Genomic DNA, 20414 nt, shown 5'->3' on the forward strand with positions numbered 1-20414 from the left:
GCATTAGATTTGTGATGGTCAAAGTTAGCAGCTACTGTTACTGACACCACACTTTGTAGATTAATTTATTCCCTGTGATAGTTAGCAGGTACTTTTCCTGACATGGTGAGCAGCTGCTGACATTGTGGTAATGTAGCTTAATGTTAGCGTTGTCATATCCTAAGTCAGCAGCTGATGTTTCTGACACTAACAATGTTAGCCTAGTGCTGGCCAATGTGAGCTGCTAATGTAATTGCCATTGTCATTACTGATGTTACTGTTATTAATGTTACTACTATATTGCTCGATTTTAGTCTTGTATCAAAGTTAGCAGCTAACGTTATTTTAAACATAATGAAGGTAAATGTTGCCCGTATGATTGATAGCAGTGAAGGTTATGTGGCTTAATGTTAGTCTTGTGATGATCAAATGTTCCTGACATTTATCTGATTTCGGAAGTTAGCAGCTAATATTACTGACATTGTATAATGTAGCTTAATGTTAGACTTGTTGAGTCAAAGTTAGCAGCTAATGTTACTGACATTGTATAACGTAGCTTAATGTTAGACTTGTGAAGTCAAAGTTAGCAGCTAATGTTACTGACATTGTATAATGTAGCTTAATGTTAGACTTGTGAAGTCAAAGTTAGCAGCTAATGTTACTGACATTGTATAACGTAGCTTAATGTTAGACTTGTGAAGTCAAAGTTAGCAGCTAATGTTACTGACATTGTATAATGTAGCTTAATGTTAGACTTGTGAAGTCAAAGTTAGCAGCTAATATTACTGACATTGTATAATGTAGCTTAATGTTAGACTTGTGAAGTCAAAGTTAGCAGCTAATGTTACTGACATTGTATAACGTAGCTTAATGTTAGACTTGTGAAGTCAAAGTTAGCAGCTAATGTTACTGACATTGTATAATGTAGCTTAATGTTAGACTTATGAAGTCAAAGTTAGCAGCTAATGTTACTGACATTGTATAATGTAGCTTGTTAGACTTGTGAAGTCAAAGTTAGCAGCTAATGTTACTGACATTGTATAATGTAGCTTAATGTTAGACTTGTGAAGTCAAAGTTAGCAGCTAATGTTACTGACATTGTATAACGTAGCTTAATGTTAGACTTGTGAAGTCAAAGTTAGCAGCTAATGTTACTGACATTGTATAATGTAGCTTAATGTTCGACTTGTGAAGTCAAAGTTAGCAGCTAATGTTACTGACATTGTATAATGTAGCTTAATGTTAGACTTGTTGAGTCAAAGTTAGCAGCTAATGTTACTGACATTGTATAACGTAGCTTAATGTTAGACTTGTGAAGTCAAAGTTAGCAGCTAATGTTACTGACATTGTATAACGTAGCTTAATGTTAGACTTGTGAAGTCAAAGTTAGCAGCTAACGTTATTTTAAACATAATGAAGGTAAATGTTGACCGTATGATTGATAGCAGTGAAGGTTATGTGGCTTAATGTTAGTCTTGTGATGATCAAATGTTCCTGACATCTGATTTCGGAAGTTAGCAGCTAATATTACTGACATTGTATAATGTAGCTTAATGTTAGACTTGTTGAGTCAAAGTTAGCAGCTAATGTTACTGACATTGTATAACGTAGTGTCGTATCTTTCATGCGACAGTTCTGTTGAAGTGATGAGGAAGGATGCTCCGTGGACACTGTTCTTGCTGGTATAATAAAGTTTATTACAAACAAGCAACACATGCCATTACGGACGTCTAGATCGTCCGGAGGTCTCAAGTCGAATCTGAAAGTCCCTCCTTCTAGGGCTCTCGCTTCATCTTTATATAGGGTACATGTTATGTTTACATCTGGGCGGAACGTAAGAGAATGTATGTGGCCTCCTCATTCTACACATCCACCCTTCTGCCCCTGGTCTCCTGCACATCTGGTTTTCATCTAAGACAACTACACTTGGGGTCTTCGCTGTACTGTGCAAGACCTGAAAATATACCACAGTAGCTTAATGTTAGACTTGTGAAGTCAAAGTAAGCAGCTAATGTTGCTGACATTGTATAATGTAGCTTAATGTTAGACTTGTTGAGTCAAAGTTAGCAGCTAATGTTACTGACATTGTATAACGTAGCTTAATGTTAGACTTGTGAAGTCAAAGTTTGCAGCTAATGTTACTGACATTGTATAACATAGCTTAATGTTAGACTTGTGAAGTCAAAGTTAGCAGCTAATGTTACTGACATTGTATAACGTAGCTTAATGTTAGACTTGTGAAGTCAAAGTTAGCAGCTAATGTTACTGACATTGTATAACGTAGCTTAATGTTAGACTTGTGAAGTCAAAGTTAGCAGCTAATGTTACTGACATTGTATAACGTAGCTTAATGTTAGACTTGTGAAGTCAAAGTTAGCAGCTAATATTACTGACATTGTATAACGTAGCTTATTGGGATCAAGGGCATTTTCTCGATTTTTTATTTTTTTCTTAAATTCACCTTTTAAAAGGCACTTGCATATGATACATACCCCTGTCTTATATCAAAATGTACAGAACAATCTCAGCTCTCTATATGAGGCACCAATTGTCCTAAGGCACTGTGTAAAGTGATAATTTGGCCCTAAAGCTGAAAATTTGAAGTCCGATTTTTGAAATTCTTCAAATCTCTTGTGAAAACAATTCATCCACTCATGTGGATGAACAGTTTTTTGAGTAGAAGTGTTGTCAGTCACTCCACTTTCACCACATGTTAGAGGGACTGAGATAAAATGGGACTGAGTAATGACTTCATACTACAGATCAAGCTTCATGGGATGTGTGCAAATGAAAAATGAACATTACAACAGTTTTTGTTTTCAAACCAAATATTTACTTTGGCAAAACAGAAAAAACACACCATTTACAATATTTCAACTCTCATGCCATGCTCCGAAACAGTTTCTGTCCACTGAACCAAATATTTACTAAATATAAAAGCAAAACAGAAAAAACACACTATTTACAATATAGTTTCAGTTTCTTCAACTCTCATGCCATGCTGCGAAATAGTTTCTGTCCAGCTGCACGCAGAGGGCAACATCACACTCCTTGCATTTCCACGGTGTGTCCTTTCGCTGGCCTTTGCTTTGGCAATGTTCACACTTCCTGCAACCCATGGTGGCTTTCACTCTGGGGCCTGCTGCACTTTCGACATCAGCGATAGGCACAGGAATATGACCTGCAGGTGCCCGGGCAGGAGCTGTGCAGAGAGGCTTGCCACTGAGTGCAGCACTCAGCTCCTCCATGAAAGCTCTGCGTGTCATGGGTTTTGTTTGCTGGGCCAGACAGAGTTCCTTGTGTAGAATGTAGCTGTTGGTGGTGGCAATGTCCAGAAAATGATAAAATAGGGTTCTGTACCAGCGCATGGTTTTATGTTGTGCAGAGTAATACTGAATGAGCTGGTCTGATTGATCAACTCCACCCATGTGTTGATTGTACTCTGCAACTGGTGTGGGACAGGGGACTGGTACCCTTGACCAGGAGCCATCTTGGTGTTTCACCCTCAGCACAGTTTTGCCAGAGTATGCTGCGTGAATTGTGGAGCAGACCGATACTTCCCTCGTGTCCATCCATTTCACAAAGACGATGGGGTCATCCCGGATCCATCTTATGGAGCCTCTCTCTGACTTCTTTGTGAGGGCGTTCACATCTGTCCGAGGGCACTCCTTGCGGTACTCCCTGTAAGTCCCACAGGCAGCAAATCTGCACGCATGGAGAGCCCTGAAGAGCTTGGGGCTAGTGTAGAAATTATCCATGTAAATGTGGTAGCCTGTGCCAAGGTAACCTGCTTTCACAAGGGACATCACAACATCGTAGGACAGGCCATGTCCGGAGGGGATGTTGCTTTTGCCGGTGTAAATTGAAAAGTCCACCGTGTAGCCATTCCTCGAGTCAGCCAAGACAAACAGCTTGAATCCCCACTTTGTGGGTTTGTCCTTCATGTACTGGGTCATCCCAGTTTTAGCCTTGGAGGCAACCATTCTTTCATCCACAGCCAGGTGTATGTGGGGATGATAGAATGCCTTACAGGCATTCTTGATGGTGTCCATCAGGGGTTTCAGTCGGAAAAGTTTGTCATGGTCGGCTGTGCCCTTTTTCCTGTCATTATGGACATCCTCGTCAGGGTCGCTAAGATGAAGGTTCCAAGATATTGTTCTGTATCTCTCCCGTGGCATGATCTGTGATGGCGTAGACACAGAAAAATAGTGATTCTGCCTCCAGTAATCCACAATACTGTCTAGTTTTAGTAGGGCCATGTACAGAAGCAACCCAATGTACTTGTAAAAATACCCTACGTCCAAGTCAGTCCATTTGTACTTCTTTCCCTGTGATATCTGTTTAGCAGCCTGCTTGTTTGTGTTTTTACACAGTGTTTGTACTGTTTGCACAGAGAAGAAAAGTTTGAAGAGGTCGAGGGGTGTGTATGTGGAGGTGGAGCTGAGCTGTGGCCCTGGTGTCCAAGCTGGTTGAAATCTGGAGACAGGGGGAGCAGTGTCCGGTTCTTTGTCTGTCTTCCAAGACAGCGGAGATGGGGGCGCTGGTGCATGGGGTGCTGGTGGCGGAGCTCGGGTAGCACGGGACCTCTTTGCTGGCCGGGCTGGTGGTGATGGCTGTGGTGGACGTTGTTGAGCCAGGGTGGCACGGGACCTCTTTGCTGGCCGGGCTGGTGGTGATAGCTGTGGTGACCCGGTGGCAGGCAGAGAAGGACATGGTGGCTGCTGCAGAGATGCTGCATGTTGTTCACTGCACCCTGGCAGCTGTGAATCCTCTCTGTAAAAAATATATTGAACAGTCATTACTACTAAGTTCATGGAAAGAATGTTCTCACTCCCTTTCTCCTTTCTTCCTCCACATCCCCATCCCCCTCCCTCCTCCCTCCCTCCTCTCCTCCCCCCCCCCCACACACACAAGATAGATAGATATATACTTTATTCATCCCCAGGGGGAAATTTGTATGTTACAGCAACAAAGAAATACTTCAGCAAAGAAAGTAACAGAGTCAAAAGAAAAATGACTGATGGTCACATTTAGCTAATGTTATCCACAAAGTAAAAATGGCTTACGGTCACATTTAGCAAACGAGCTAATGAGCTACACACGCTAAACAACGTTTTTGTAAATGAACTTACCCATCTTCAAATGGATCCATATTATCCTGGTACTGCTCCTCATCATAGGAATCAAATCCATCAGGATCTGAAGCTCCTCCGTCATCCTCACTGCTGTGCCCAAACCACTGAAAGTACTTCACTAACAGTAAACTTTCTTTCCGCCATTCTCTTTCTCCTCTCTGAGTTCACGGCTTTCGACTGTGTTATACGTAAAGTGGTGGGTAGGTCCTTAGTGATTTCCTGAGTGTCCATTGATTAGTTTCACACAAAATGTTGACGGACACACGAATCCACGAATCACAGAGCTCGACGAACGTGATCTGCCTCTCTATTTGTCCTATCGCAGCTCGCTGTGTGAGTCACGTACAATCTCGTGAGAATATGGACACGGAAGTGGAACTCTACAGATTCCGACAACATTCGAAGAATTTTTCTGTGCTGTATTATCATGGAGATATTAAGAGAAACATGAGTGAGCGCCGAATGACGCGCCGGCGCGTCCGTTGATTTCACACAGTTGTTAGACTTGTTGAGTCAAAGTTAGCAGCTAATGTTACTGACATTGTATAACGTAGCTTAATGTTAGACTTGTGAAGTCAAAGTTAGCAGCTAATGTTACTGACATTATATAATGTAGCTTAATGTTAGACTTGTGAAGTCAAAGTTAGCAGCTAATGTTACTGACATTGTATAACGTAGCTTAATGTTAGACTTGTTGAGTCAAAGTTAGCAGCTAATACTACTGACATTGTATAATGTAGCTTAATGTTAGACTTGTGAAGTCAAAGTTAGCAGCTAATGTTACTGACATTGTATAACGTAGCTTAATGTTAGACTTGTTGAGTCAAAGTTAGCAGCTAATGTTACTGACATTGTATAACGTAGCTTAATGTTAGACTTGTGAAGTCAAAGTTAGCAGCTAACGTTATTTTAAACATAATGAAGGTAAATGTTGACCGTATGATTGATAGCAGTGAAGGTTATGTGGCTTAATGTTAGTCTTGTGATGATCAAATGTTCCTGACATTTATCTGATTTCGGAAGTTAGCAGCTAATATTACTGACATTGTATAATGTAGCTTAATGTTAGACTTGTTGAGTCAAAGTTAGCAGCTAATGTTACTGACATTGTATAATGTAGCTTAATGTTAGACTTGTGAAGTCAAAGTTAGCAGCTAATATTACTGACCTTGTATAATGTAGCTTAATGTTAGACTTGTGAAGTCAAAGTTAGCAGCTAATATTACTGACTTTGTATAATGTAGCTAGTTACAACCAAATTCTTCTGATAAACGTTGTATTTAACCTATACATTTTAAGTAGACATGATAGTCAATGTTTGTGACTCCTTTTACTGGAATTTTTCATTTACTTTTATACTACAGTCAGAAGCCTCGTCACAAGACTGTCATTACGTTAGCCTTTTGAAGGTTAAACAATGCCCGCTCCGTTTTGGTTTGTTTTTTGTGAAAACAATGAAGGATGAACCCTTTTCTTTTAATGATTTTTTAAAAATAATCTCCTACCACTGATGTTAAGGTAAGAGAAGTGCATATTTGCATTATTTCGCTTTGCAGATTCACTTCAGCATGCAGTTAGAAAAACACAACACAGCTCGACTGTTTCTTGCTTACCAGCCCAATTGACTCTCCACCTGCTTCCAAGCCTCCACGCTTGCTTACTCGTAGCCAACGTACCTGCCAGTCCATGAGGATTTGATTTGTGATTCAGCAGCCAGCCTGTCCTGAGCCTGCTCATAACCTGTTCCTGGGAACCCAACTGGCCCAACTACTAGGCTTCAAAAGGGCATTATTACCACCATGCCAGGTTGTTCCAGAGATTGTCCTGTGAGCTCCTGTCAGTCTGCTTCTTAGCCTGCTAGCTTCCGACAGCGGGCAGCAGCTGATAATATATAACTTGTAACACTGAGACAAGGAGTAAAATGTGTGTAACCTGTTCTATCACTTGTTTTTTTTACGTTCATTTTCAGTAACCTTCACAAAGTTGTTCTTAGTTTCCTGGATTCCATGCAAAACAATGCTAAAAATCAACAGAAATGCAAAAGTACACATTATGATTGAAGTAAGAAAAGACATCATCCACTAAACATCACACCAGACTGTTATCTGGCATATGAAATGGTCAGCAATCAGAAATATCTAATGTATGTTTTTGTTGGACAACATTAAATCAAAATTTATTTAATCAACAAATATAATCTATTTAATTTCAAAGTGAAAACGGATCTCTACAAATTGATCTAAAGATATAATCTGGAAGGTCCAACTTTTGGTATGTCATCATGACAAATCCTATAACATGAAGACAAAGGAACACCCAAAGCAGTTGGGCAAAAAGATGATTGAAATACACAAGTGCACAAAAGTTACAGAACTTCCATTGTAATCTGGTTAAATCAATCATTAAGAATTAGAAGGGTGTGACACAGTGCAAGGAGATTTTTGACATAGAGTAAGTCACCAGGAGATCTTTGGCTACGTTCAGATTGCAGGGAGAATTGTCCCAACTCCAATTTTTGTGCATATGTGACTCAGATGTCCTTTGAATCACTTGTGAATCGCACAAATCACATGGAATCTGGTCTTTTCAATTCTGATTGGGCCACTTTTGTATGTCATCTTGAATCTGATACAGTCTGAACAGCAATATCGGAATTCTTATGTGACTTTTACGTCATCCACACACCTTTATTAATGTATCTTGTCTGTTTTGGTGGACTGTAAAAAGACCACAATAATGGAAGTAAGTCAAGGACTTTATTGTTATGCCCCTGACAAAGTCTGATATGTTGCCTGTTAGAATGTCAGTAAATAAACCACATCACTACATAACCATAAATGGACCTTACAACTTAGTCTAACATATCCATCTTTGAATCTTTTTAGGTGGATAACAATTTGTGATTCGTGTTTTTACACATAAACTATCATGTAGGTTTCCAGGTAGGAGAATCCAGCATTAAAGCCAGACATCTACACATTTTATATGAATTTGCAGTTGCAATTATCCCCTCCTGTCATTACAGTTGGTAGGTTTTCTGTAGGAAAGCCCACAAAGAATCAATGTGGGGCCCCATGAGCTGAAAACTCCTGTGAGCTTGTGAAATCGTTGTTATTATGATGGCAAAACCTTCTTAGACTGAAATAACTTAGACACAAATTTACACATCTCTTTGGACTGCAAGCCATAAATGATTGGGTTAAGGCTGCCAGGGATGATATGATACAAAATAGCAGTGAGTTTTCTGTAGTCGGAGTACTGCGGGAAGCGATGCAGAATAATGATAAACATTCCACTCAACAACATAATAATATACACAACCAGATGAGTGCTGCAGGTCTTCAAGGCTTTACTGTTCAGAGACTTGCTATTACTGGTGAGACAGACTACTGTAATCTTTGTATAAGTGATCACCATGCTGCCTATAGAACCTGTGAACAGGACTACAGTGAAAGTGAGGCCATAGACATTATTAATCAACACACTCTCACAGGAGAGTTTAAACAGTGAGGCGTTGTCACAATAAGGGCTTCTTATCAGAGTCCTACATCGGTTCAGCCGGAGGGTAAGACCAAGCAGAATCCCGACCAAAACAAGTGCCATTCCCCAGGCACAAACTGTCAGCTTGATCAGCATTTGTTTGGTCATTATAGTTGCATAACGCAAGGGATTACTGATGGCCACATATCTGTCAAAGGCCATAATCATGAGCACAGTGTGAGCAGTGGTACTGAACATGTGTGTGGTGAAAGCTTGGACCACACATTCATAATAACTGATGAAGAGCTCAGAGGGAGGTTTCAACATGTCTATAAGCAAACGGGGTAACAGGATAGAATTTCCAAGTATGTCGTTAACTGACAGGTTCCAAAAGAGAAGATACATGGGCTGGTGAAGGTTTTTGTCCATGAAAACCAGAACAGCAATGCCCACATTTGCAACAATTATAAACAAGTAGGAGAAAAACAGAAAAAGAAACACAGGGTATGTAGATTCCTTTGAGACATTTAACCCCTCTAGTTGTAATGTGAAGCTGTTGTAAGTGTAGTTTTCCATCAACCTGAAAAATACAAAACAATGCTGTAAATGTACAAGTAATGTCCTGGGATTAGGGATTGTCACAGTATACAAGTAACCACAAGAGAAACATGCAGGTTTTCCCAGATATTGGGAAATGTATATATCCCATCATGGATAATATTTAGTTTTTCATTTGTTTCATAGTTTGTTTTTATTTAAAATTCTTAATTGCATGTTCAAGTTTAAGAAATTCATGAAGAGAGAAGTATCAATGTAGAAATAACGTATGAAAATAGGGCAGCAAGTTGTAGATCGGGATTACCTGCTTTGAGTGTCTCTGGTTCTAATCTCTTGGTTTCTCTTTCTTCTGTCTCCTCGCTCATTGCTGGTGATATCAACCAGATAGCCGCTTTTGCAATGCTTTATACACATCAGTCCATCTGTAGGGGAATCAATTGTCATTATTTCCGATAAGGCGTTAATCATTGTGATGCAACAAGATTTTTTTTGTCTGCTGGTTTGTGGTAGACATTATTTTTAGATTAATAAGCTGAAACAGCAATTTAGTAAATGTATATGCATAATGAGGATCTAGCAAGTCTTAAAGCACCCAAGTAGTATCTTTGAGATATTTTCCCCAAAATTCTTCTTGTATTCCAAGGACACTTTGTAACAGTACCTACGTGCCTCCATCTCAACAGCTGGCAGTAAACTTGACAAAATACAAATACTGAGTAGGCAGAAGGATGTAAGCACTGTCAGTATTGGATAAAGAGTGAAAGGCTTGATATTTCCAGGAAGAAGTGCTTGCCAAACTCAAAAAGGATTAAATACAAAATATTTGTTAATTCATATTTTGTCATAATGTGGAAAACAATTAGAAGAACTTACTTGTAGCTGAAATATTTATTTAATTACAACATTTTGGACCGTCCGACCTTCATCAGGTATTGACAGACCAAAAAAGCATGGATAGATAAATATTAAAGCAGCATGCAGGAGTTCTTCTTATGAATACATATTTTGCAAGAGCCAATCTTTTATCAGAAGACCCGACCTGTTCCAGCTGGGTCTTTGGTTCTTCTTCCATTTCGGTCCTCATGGTTGGCTTACTGTCCTTCTTCTCGTGACAATTGAGAACCACAGGCCTTGCCAACGTGCCCTTTTCTTTTTACATGGTCAGCATTCCACCTTTTTTTAAATGAACGTTGTATTACACCTTGAAAATGATGACGCAGCGCAAGCTGCAGTCTGAGTGTTGCTGCTAGGGGCGCTATAGCAGGAAACAATGAGGGAAAGCTGATCCCTTAAGTTTGGCCTCAAAACAACCATGGCTGACAAGTTTGATGAGGCTCTAGCAAGAGCGCACGTTCAGTATGTTCAGAGGGGTCAAGCATTTGTGCCATCTGAAATAGTCATTGTCATTTGTGTTTGCATGCGTGTGTGGACCATGTTTCTGCCCAGCCAGCAGTTCCACTCATTGACTGCTGCTAATTCTAAATCTATGCCATACGCAGACCATTCATATTCTAGGTTTCAATGTATTTTTGTCAGTCTGCACACAAATTTGTGTCGGAGAACATTATCTAAAAACACTCCAGGCTTAAAGGTAGACGCAAGCTTCGTAAGACTTGCCATAGTTTCCAAAGGCCGCATGTCACTTAATTTGGACAACTGTTTTTTACAATGTCTTCTGTGGTGCACACACTGATCTATTAGCATGGAATAGGTCTCTTATTCAATAATTGTTAGCAACCCCTTTTTGGTTTGACAACAATACTGATTAGGAAAAACTCTTTCCCGGTTGGTTTGGAATCCATTTTTGTTTTCCTCAAAGTGAAACTCGTTTTTTCTGAGTTCCACCATCTTCACTGTGCTGTCTCTTCTCTGGAGTTGTTTTCATCTAGAATTTATTTTGAAGCAGGACATTTCCCATTCTCATAACCAAATGTCTGCTTTGTATAACAGAAATTAGTGAGTGAAATATCACATTCATTTTGTGCTAAAATACAGACATTGATTTTGGCTATACCCTGCCTTGTTTGGTAGAGCGGAAATGAAAGAGGAACCTTTGGTTTTTTTGTATGTGTTTTTTATTTATTGAAGGATGAAATATACATATTTCTATTTATGTTCTAGTTATTTATTTTTCTTCTAACCGAGAATCATAAGCCAAGAGTGCGACATACAATTAGCTTATTATTGATTTATTTTTATATGTACTAATTTACCATTTTGTTGTCCGGACATTTTGGCTGTAGGCCTTGCATCAGAAAAAAAAACAGAAAACCTTTTATTTACACATTGCTGAGAGTGACACAAAGTGGCAACTTCTGAAACACAGGAGCGCTATATACAAAATTTACGCCAACTCAATAAGGTGCTTTTTGGTCTTGACCACAACCAGAACCCTGACGGGTCTGTTAAAAGGAACCAAGTGGACCTACTAGGACCTCTACTAGAATAATTAACAGAAACAAGTGCTTCTGGCTTTGTCTATCTTAGTTTTTAGATTAAAACTACTGTCTGTGTTGCCATCATAGGAATCATAAAATGCAGACAAAATAGATGAATTTGTATCCCCACTTTTTGGTTATCACAAAACAATCCTGTGCTCCGAGGTAATGACTTTGACCTCAAGGGCCTAGTTGAAAGCAGCAAACAGGTGTTTTTTGTATTTATTGCCACAAATCATGATCATTATTTATCTGTATCCAGGAATAATACTTTGGAAGTTGTCTTCATGATGATGGCAAAACTTTCTTGAACTAAAATGACTTCAACAAGAATTTTCGTATTTCTTTGGACTGCACTTCATAAATGATGGGGTTTAGGCTAACAGGAACAATATCCTCTGTCTAAGGAATAAGGAAAAGCTCCCCTCTAAAAAACACTTTCAAGGGGGAAATTTCAGGGACAGGAACTGAGGAGGGATCCCTCTCCCAAGAGGAGTAGAAATGCAATAGATGTCATCTGTACATAATGAACAACATTTTAAAATAACAAGTCGATCCAAATGACATAAGTGATACATATAATTAGTGTAGTATTAATGTTAGTAGCACTAATAACAGCAGATATTTGTGCATAAAGTGCTTATACACTTACAAGGGACAAAAACAAGGGCACAGTAGGGTATATTTAGGTCACATTGTATATTATGTTGATTATGAAATTACAATGATGGCAAAACTTTCTTGGACTGAAATAACTTGAACAGAAAATGTCGTATCTCTTTTGACTGCACTCCATAAATGATGGGGTTGAGGCTACCAGGAACAATATGAAACAAAATGCTGCTGAGCTTTCTGTAGTCTGAATAAAGAGGGAAGCGATGTAGAGTAATGTTTGACAGTGCACTGATCATCATGACCAGATACACAAACAAGTGAGTGCTGCAGGTCTTCAAGGCTTTACTGTTCAGAGACTTGCTATTACTGGTGAGACAGACTACTGTAATCTTTGTATAAGTGATCACCATGCTGCCTATAGAACCTGTGAACAGGACTACAGTGAAAGTGAGGCCATAGACATTATTAATGAACACACTCTCACAGGAGAGTTTAAACAGTGAGGCGTTGTCACAGGAAGGATTTGTGATCAAAGTCCTGCATCTGTTCAGTCGTATGGTCAGACCGAGTAGAATCCCGACCAAAACAAGTGCCACTCCCCAGGCACAAACTGTCAACTTCATCACCATTTTGTTGGTCATTATCGTATTATATCGCAAGGGATTACTGATGGCCACATATCTGTCACAGGCCATAATCATGAGCACAGTGTGACTAGTGGTACCAAACATGTGTGTGGTGAAAGCTTGGACCACACATTCATAATAACTGATGAAGAGCTCAGAGGGAGGTTTCAACATGTCTATAAGCAAACGGGGTAACAGGATAGAATTACCAAGTATGTCATTGAAGGGCAGGTTGCAGAAAAGGAGATACATGGGCTGGTGAAGGTTCTTGTCAATGAAAATCAGAACAGCAATGCTCACATTTGCAACCACTATAAACAGGTAGGAGAACAAGAACAAGAGAAAGACAGGGTAGACCGACGCTTTTGAAACATTCAAAGCCTCCAGTTGGAGCGTGGGGCTGTTATAAGTGTAGTTTTCCATCAACCTGAAAGAACAAAATGATGTTAAAGTCACAGAGAATGTCCTTGTAATCTCAGAGATCAGTAACAATAAAAGCTACAGGAGTGAATATACTGGATTTGACATTGATCAGAAATGATGAGGAAACAGTTGCTTGCAGATAAGTAATGACACCTTAAAGTGTCAGATTGTTTCTCAATCTTTCATCTTCGCCTCCCCGATCACTGCTGACACGATCCACCTCCACCCATCAAGAGCTCCTCTGCAGCAAAGTTTATAGACACAATTTTATTCTAGGGGGGATTATTGATCATTATGTCAGATAATGTGTGATGCAACATTAAGAAATAACTGCAAATGTCAACAAGCTGCCTGCAAGTTGTGTTTACATGCTGAGAGTCAAGAAGGTATGTTCAATGCTCACTCGGCATTTTCATACTTTCTAAACTAAAGCATTCTTCTGATTGTTTCTCAGCTTCCATCTTTGCTATTCTTGATCAGGATATGTCCATTAACTTCCAAATAAAACATTTCAAGGACTGCCTTTTTTTTACCTGCGTAACATTGCAAAACTCAGGCACATCCTGTCTCAAAGCAATGCAGAATAATTAGTTCATGCATTTGTTACTTCTAGACTACTGCAATTCCTTATCATCGGGTTGATCTAATAAGTCTCTTAAATTTCTCCAGGTGATTCAGAATGCTGCAGCTCGTGTACTAACAAAAACTAAGAAATCCTATTACTCCTGTATTAGCTTCTCTGCACTGGCTCCCTGTAAAATCAATAATATAATTTAAACGGTCCAACATCGAATAGGGTGGGTGGAGGGGGTCCGGAGGAGGGACGGCTGGATCCAACCCGCCACAGGGCTCTGGGGGACGGGCAGGAGGACGGTCAGACGGGAAGGAGGGATCTTGACACAGGATCTTGGGTGGGCGACCTGACTGCCGGAGTTGCTCTGGACCCAGGCGCTCAGGCGGATGGCCCGACGGGCAGAAGGGCTCAGGACACAGGATCTCGGGTGGGCGGCCTGACTGCCGGAGTTGCTCTGGACCCAGACGCTCAGGCGGACGGCCCGATGGGCAGAGGGGCTCAGGGGGACGAAGTGATGGCCCAGCGGGGTAACGGACTGGAGGTCGCAGAGGTGGGAGCGGCAGGAACTGGAGGTCGCTGCAGCGCTGAGGCGGCAGCGGTGGCAGGAACTGGTGATCGCTTGCATTCGGCAGCGGTGGCCAGGAACTAGAGATCGCTGGCATTCGGCAGCGGCCGGAACTGGAGGTCGCTGCTGCTCGGAGACGGCGGCGGCCGGAACTGGAGGTCGCTGCTGCTCGGAGGCGGGGGCGGCCGGGTCCGGGGATAGCTGTGGCTCTGAGGCGGCGGCCAGGTCTGGGGATAGCTGCGGCTCTGAGGTGGCGGCGGCGGCCAGGGGATAGCTGCGGCGCAGAGGCGGCAGCTGGAGTCGGCCGGACCGCCGACAGGACACGGCCGAACCGCCGACAGGACACAGGGAGTTGGAGTTAGCTGCGGCCGAGCGGAGACGGGAACAGGGGATCGCTGCGGCCCAGCGGGAACGGGGGTCTGACCCTTCCTCTGCCTCCTACGAGGGTTGAAAGGGCAGTCCATCTGGTCATGGTTTGCCTTCTGGACACTCCGAGGCCCCCCCAAGGCCAGGCGGTATCCCATAAACTGTTCATACCACTCAGGGAGACGGCACTCCAAACAGTGATCTGCTGAGTCCATTTGGGTCCTCTTAGGGGTGGAAGGGCGGCTTAGCTCGGGGTTAGCTTTCTGGAAGCTCCGAGGCCCTCCCCTGGCCAAGCGGGTTCCCCAAAACTGGTCTGCCGAGTCTTTCATGGTCAGATCGTTCTGTCACGTTCTCTCAGGTTCAGCTAAGACTCAAGTGCAGACGCAGTTACTGGAGACGAGGTGAAGTTTAGAAATAATCTTTACTGGTCATCAAAAGAGAAATAAACAAAAACTTAAAGCGACTCCAACAGGGAGCGAGCAAAACTAAACAAAAGGCCAAGTCACAAAAAAAGGCAAAGTCACACAAAAATAGGCAAAGGTACAAACCAGGAGCAAACACGAGGACCAAACGCTGGAGCACGGAGCAGACACGAGGTAGACACAATGCTGGAACAGACAGGGGAACGAACAAAGACGATCTCACAACCAGAACAGGGAAAGCAGGGGAGTATATGTGTGGGGTGATGAGAAGATTGAAGGCAGCTGGGTGGACTGGGCAGGTGAGTAGGATGAGTGTAATCAGGGGAAACACAGACACAGGAACACAGAGGGCAAAGCCTAAACCATGACAGATATTGCAAGAAATATAACTGCTACAGTCAGCTCTGCCACTACTATCCTGTTTTTTACATCTCTCACTTACCTAATCAGTTCATTCAGTGCAGCTGCTAGTCACACCCACCTCATCAGCTCATCACTCTCACCTGCTCACTCTGCTGCACCCACTATTTAGACCCCAGTCACACACACACTCACTGACAGATCATTCTCCGCATTCATGCCAGACCTTCTAGCGAATTCAAACTATCCATTGTGTCTGTCGTACTGCTCCTGGGTCCTAACCACACCCGTTACAGCTACTGTGTAAAGGGAACACTGCTGTTAAAAAGCTCCTTATTTGTTTAAAGTATTTGCAAACCAAATGTTATTGCACTTTTGTTCATATAGCAGTACTTTTAAAATAAAAGTGTGCAATACACTACTTTTGAATTCATTATTGAATTTTGCCATAACAATGCAATTAATCGCATGGTTTTCTGCGATTAAAAAGTGCAATCATTACCCAGCACTAATAAAAAGTAATCATCCATTCTAATACAAATGTTTTTTAATTCAGTTTTATTTGATTAGCCCAATATCCCAAATTTGCCACAGAGGGATTTACAATCTTTACAGCATACAACATCCTCTATCCTTGGGCCCTCGCATCGGAACAGAAAGATCTCCCTCCCCAAAAAAGAATTAAAAGGGAGAGCAACTGAGGAGGGATCCCTCTCCCAGGAGGAGCAGAAGTGTAATAGATGGCATGTGTACAGAATGAACATTATAAATGTACAACATAAGTCAATCCATATGACAAAAATGATACATATTATTAGAGTAGTATTAACGGTAGCATCAGTAATAATAGCATAAATGTGTGCTTGAAGTGCTTATACACTTACAAGGGAAAAAAACAGGAGCACAGTACGGTATCTTTAGGTCACATATGTTGCGTTGAAAAATATAATGGGAAACTCTTTTTACAATGATGGCAAAACTTTCTTGGAGTCAAACAACTTGGACAAAAAAATCCGTATTTCTTTAGACTGCACTCCATAAATGATGGGGTTGAGGCTACCAGGTACAACATGAAAAAGAAGTCTACTGAGCTTTCTGTAGTCTGAGTACTGAGGGAAGCGATGTAGAGTAATGTTTGACAGTGCACTGATCATCATGACCAGATACACAACCAAGTGAGTGCTGCAGGTCTTCAAGGCTTTACTGTTCAGAGACTTGCTATTACTGGTGAGACAGACTACTGTAATCTTTGTATAAGTGATCACCATGCTGCCTATAGAACCTGTGAACAGGACTACAGTGAAAGTGAGGCCATAGACATTATTAATCAACGCACTCTCACAGGAGAGTTTAAACAGTGAGGCGTTGTCACAGTAAGGATTTGTGATCAAAGTCCTGCATCTGTTCAGTCGTATGGTCAGACCGAGTAGAATCCCGACCAAAACAAGTGCCACTCCCCAGGCACAAACTGTCAGCTTCATCACCATTCTGTTGGTCATTATCGTATTATATCGCAAGGGATTACTGATGGCCACATATCTGTCAAAGGCCATAATCATGAGCACTGTGAGACTAGTGGTACCAAACATGTGTGTGGTGAAAGCTTGGACCACACATTCATAATAACTGATGAAGAGCTCAGAGGGAGGTTTCAACATGTCTATAAGCAAACGGGGTAACAGGATAGAATTACCAAGTATGTCATTGAAGGGCAGGTTGCAGAAAAGGAGATACATGGGCTGGTGAAGGTTCTTGTCATTGAAAATCAGAACAGCAATGCTCACATTTGCAACGATTAAAAACAGGTAGGAGAACAAGAACAAGAGAAAGACAGGGTAGACCGACGCTTTTGAAACATTCAAAGCCTCCAGTTGGAGCGTGGGGCTGTTATAAGTGTAGTTTTCCATCAACCTGAAAGAACAAAATTATGTTTAAGTCACAGAATTTGTAATCTATACAAGCAATAAAAGCTACAGGAGTGAATATACTGGATTTGACATTGATCAGAAATGATGAGGAAACAGTTGCTTGCAGATAAGTAATGACACCTTAAAGTGTCAGATTGTTTCTCAATCTTTCATCTTCGCCTCCCCGATCACTGCTGACACGATCCACCTCCACCCATCAAGAGCTCCTCTGCAGCAAAGTTTATAGACACAATTTTATTCTAGGGGGGATTATTGATCATTATGTCAGATAATGTGTGATGCAACATTAAGAAATAACTGCAAATGTCAACAAGCTGCCTGCAAGTTGTGTTTACATGCTGAGAGTCAAGAAGGTATGTTCAATGCTCACTCGGCATTTTCATACTTTCTAAACTAAAGCATTCTTCTGATTGTTTCTCAGCTTCTATCTTTGCTATTCTTGATCAGGATATGTCCATTAACTCCCAAATAACACATTTCAAGGACTGCCTTTTTTTTTTACCTGCGTAACATTGCAAAACTCAGGCACATCCTGTCTCAAAGCAATGCAGAATAATTAGCTCATGCATTTGTTACTTCTAGACTAGATTACTGCAACCTACAGTTTGGCTTGCCCACTGAAAACATTTACACAACTCAGAATGTTCCTGTCAAGTCAGTTTATTCACTTAACTGTGTTTCCACTTGTAGTGCCAAATTTAACTGAAATAACAACAATAATAATCATTGTATTTTTATTTTACGTTGTACAGCAGGATAATCCACACACATTGTTTTCAACGGGTTGTAATATTTTATTTGTAAAACGTCTAGAAAGTTATGTAGTTAAAGAAACATGTTAAATTGTCTTCTGTAATATATCGATGCTTTGAGTAATACAAACACTGACAACATTTAAAAGGTAGTGAATTACCAGTGATAAGTCTGAGAAATCAAAACAAAGATAACAGACAGTATGTTATGTCTTTTAGAGTTGTTGGTAGCTACAGACAGGAGACAAACTGGACCATCTGTACGCCTAAAACCTAAATGATCTCTCGTACTGAAATGTGCTTAGTTATTGAAAACGTTACAAGTAAAATGGGTTTAAAATCAATTATCAGGGACACAATGACCTTAAGAAGTTAAACTCCTATAATCTTTTTCTGATGGACATGTAAATTGGTAAAATGCTTGATGATGCTAGCACGTATCTCTTTACTGACCAGTCCATATATGATGGGGTTCATAGCTGGTGGAATAATGATAAACAGGATGCTGAAGAACTTCTTGATATTTGGTGAGAGTGAGGGGAACCTGTGACTTATAATTATGACCAGTGAAGCTATTTGGTAGAGTACATAAATAACAAGGTGGTGTGCACACGTCTGAAAGGTCTTACTGCGGATACCGCTGTCAGCTCTGCCATGTTTTACACAAGCATGCAGGATTCTGGAGTAGGAAAAGGCAATGATGAGGAAGATGCTTGTATTCAAAGACCAGGACATGGACAGACCTAGAAAGAAATACAGAAAATGTACAAATATTTTGTTAGTTAGGTATCATGAGAGCAGTGCAACATGCTGAATTTGCTCAACACCTCTTGATAAGGGCCAATGTTCCACAACATATCGTATGTTTGTTCCGTTATCCTAAAGGAATGCACTTACCATAGATGTTGTTTATGGGGGTCGGACTGCAGGCCAGGTTCAGTATAGCACGGTTGCTGCAGTAGACATGTTGGATGGTATTGCCACACAGCGGGGCATTCATGTGGAAGATGAAGAGCACAGCAATAAGCAGCACAGCGATGAACCAGGCCAGGCCGCAGCAGGAGTGTAGCCGAGCCGGCGTCATGATGGCGTGATACCTGAGTGGTTCACACACAGCAATGTACCTGCAGAGGGAGAGCACTGTCAAATACATAAAAAACATACACAGCTTTTTCCAGTTAAAGATTTCTTTTAACATGGCAAACTGTTTGCATCTGTTTCTGTATGCACGGCAAATATCCTGAAGATGCCCTTATATAGGCTGGACTCAGCGCCTTTTCTCTAGGCAGACTCATGCAGCCGCACACGCTCTGTCCTCATTGGGAACAAATGAAAAAAGACGCTGTCTCTCAGCAAATGGTGCTATGTGGACACAGGCCCTTACACAAGAATCCATGGCAAATATACAATTTCTTGTGAATTTTGTGCAACGGTTAATAAACATTTAGCCATGATTCATAAGACACAAAGTATGAATACAATAACAAAAGAGAGCACTGTTCTATCTATGCATGACAGTAAAATAATTAAATCAGTGACAATTTTTTTTGATGTGCTGATGCATTTCTCTACCTGTCATACGCCATCACAGCCAGAATAGTCTGCACTGCGAAGCCGTACATGTGCACGCAGAAGGCCTGGGTGATGGCCGGGATGTAGGCGATCTTCTTCTGGCCCATCAAGAAGTGCATCATAAGGCGAGGCAGCACCGCCGTGGCCCCCAGCAGATCACAGACCACAAGGTTACAAACCATAACGAACATGGGTCTGTGCAGGTTCTTGTCCATCACAATAACACACAGCACCACACCATTTGCCAACAGCATTACGATGTAGTAAAACAGAGCCAGGAAGAACAAGAAGGCGCCATAGCCTGGTGGTACATAGAAGCCCTCCAGGTGGAACACGATAGGCTGTTTGAGAGGTGTTACCATTGTTATGTTCTCCATCCAATACAGTGGGGTTCTGTAAAAGACGAGAGTTTATTAAAACCTTCTTTTCACGCATCAGGGACAGTGATAATAATTTCAGACTTACGTATAACCACACGTTACAATAAACTCTACAGTAGCGTTAAAAATGTGAACAAAAGAGTTGATGAGATTTGTCTTTCCTTGTAATTCTTAACTGAATGAAACAGATCACAAAGAAGTACCTGCAATAAAACAGCTGACAGACGTCTCAGAGCAATTC

At 41.2% G+C, this 20414-nt stretch overlaps 4 protein-coding genes across 4 annotated transcripts; all 4 read right to left on the minus strand.

The window, feature by feature from the left end:
• Positions 1-8228: 8228 nt before the first annotated feature.
• Positions 8229-9173, minus strand: LOC142960270 (olfactory receptor 52N5-like). The gene has a single exon (XM_076102046.1). The coding sequence runs from the start codon at positions 9168-9170 to the stop codon at positions 8229-8231; it is 942 nt and encodes a 313-aa protein (XP_075958161.1). The 5' UTR covers positions 9171-9173.
• Positions 9174-12309: 3136 nt separating this feature from the next.
• LOC142960306 (olfactory receptor 8G17-like) lies at positions 12310-13257 on the minus strand. The gene has a single exon (XM_076102110.1). The coding sequence runs from the start codon at positions 13252-13254 to the stop codon at positions 12310-12312; it is 945 nt and encodes a 314-aa protein (XP_075958225.1). The 5' UTR covers positions 13255-13257.
• A 3246-nt stretch (positions 13258-16503) lies between these two features.
• Positions 16504-17451, minus strand: LOC142960284 (olfactory receptor 8G17-like). The gene has a single exon (XM_076102074.1). It carries the CDS (start codon positions 17446-17448, stop codon positions 16504-16506), a length of 945 nt encoding a protein of 314 aa, XP_075958189.1. The 5' UTR covers positions 17449-17451.
• Positions 17452-18593: 1142 nt separating this feature from the next.
• On the minus strand, positions 18594-20155 carry LOC142959985 (olfactory receptor 2K2-like). The gene is made up of 3 exons (XM_076101520.1): positions 19794-20155; positions 19119-19345; positions 18594-18964 (listed from the first exon to the last, which is right to left on the minus strand). Exons 1-3 carry the CDS (start codon positions 20153-20155, stop codon positions 18594-18596), a joined length of 960 nt encoding a protein of 319 aa, XP_075957635.1.
• Between the last annotated feature and the right edge of the window lie 259 nt (positions 20156-20414).

This window comes from Anarhichas minor, unplaced genomic scaffold (assembly GCF_050575085.1).
Source record: "Anarhichas minor isolate MPS153535 unplaced genomic scaffold, ASM5057508v1 ptg000027l, whole genome shotgun sequence".
NCBI classification, from domain to species: Eukaryota; Metazoa; Chordata; class Actinopteri; order Perciformes; family Anarhichadidae; genus Anarhichas; species Anarhichas minor.

Bases quoted from the DNA above. Each gene is read 5' to 3' on its own strand.
- LOC142960270 (XM_076102046.1), bottom strand. From the start codon at position 9,170: ATGGAAAACTACACTTACAACAGCTTCACATTACAACTAGAGGGGTTA.
- LOC142960306 (XM_076102110.1), bottom strand. From the start codon at position 13,254: ATGGAAAACTACACTTATAACAGCCCCACGCTCCAACTGGAGGCTTTG.
- LOC142960284 (XM_076102074.1), bottom strand. From the start codon at position 17,448: ATGGAAAACTACACTTATAACAGCCCCACGCTCCAACTGGAGGCTTTG.
- LOC142959985 (XM_076101520.1), bottom strand. From the start codon at position 20,155: ATGGTAACACCTCTCAAACAGCCTATCGTGTTCCACCTGGAGGGCTTC. The intron at 19,346-19,793 runs GTAGAGAAATGC...CTCCCTCTGCAG, and splicing joins GCTGTGATGGCGTATGACAG to GTACATTGCTGTGTGTGAAC. The intron at 18,965-19,118 runs GTAAGTGCATTC...ATTTCTTTCTAG, and splicing joins CCCCATAAACAACATCTATG to GTCTGTCCATGTCCTGGTCT.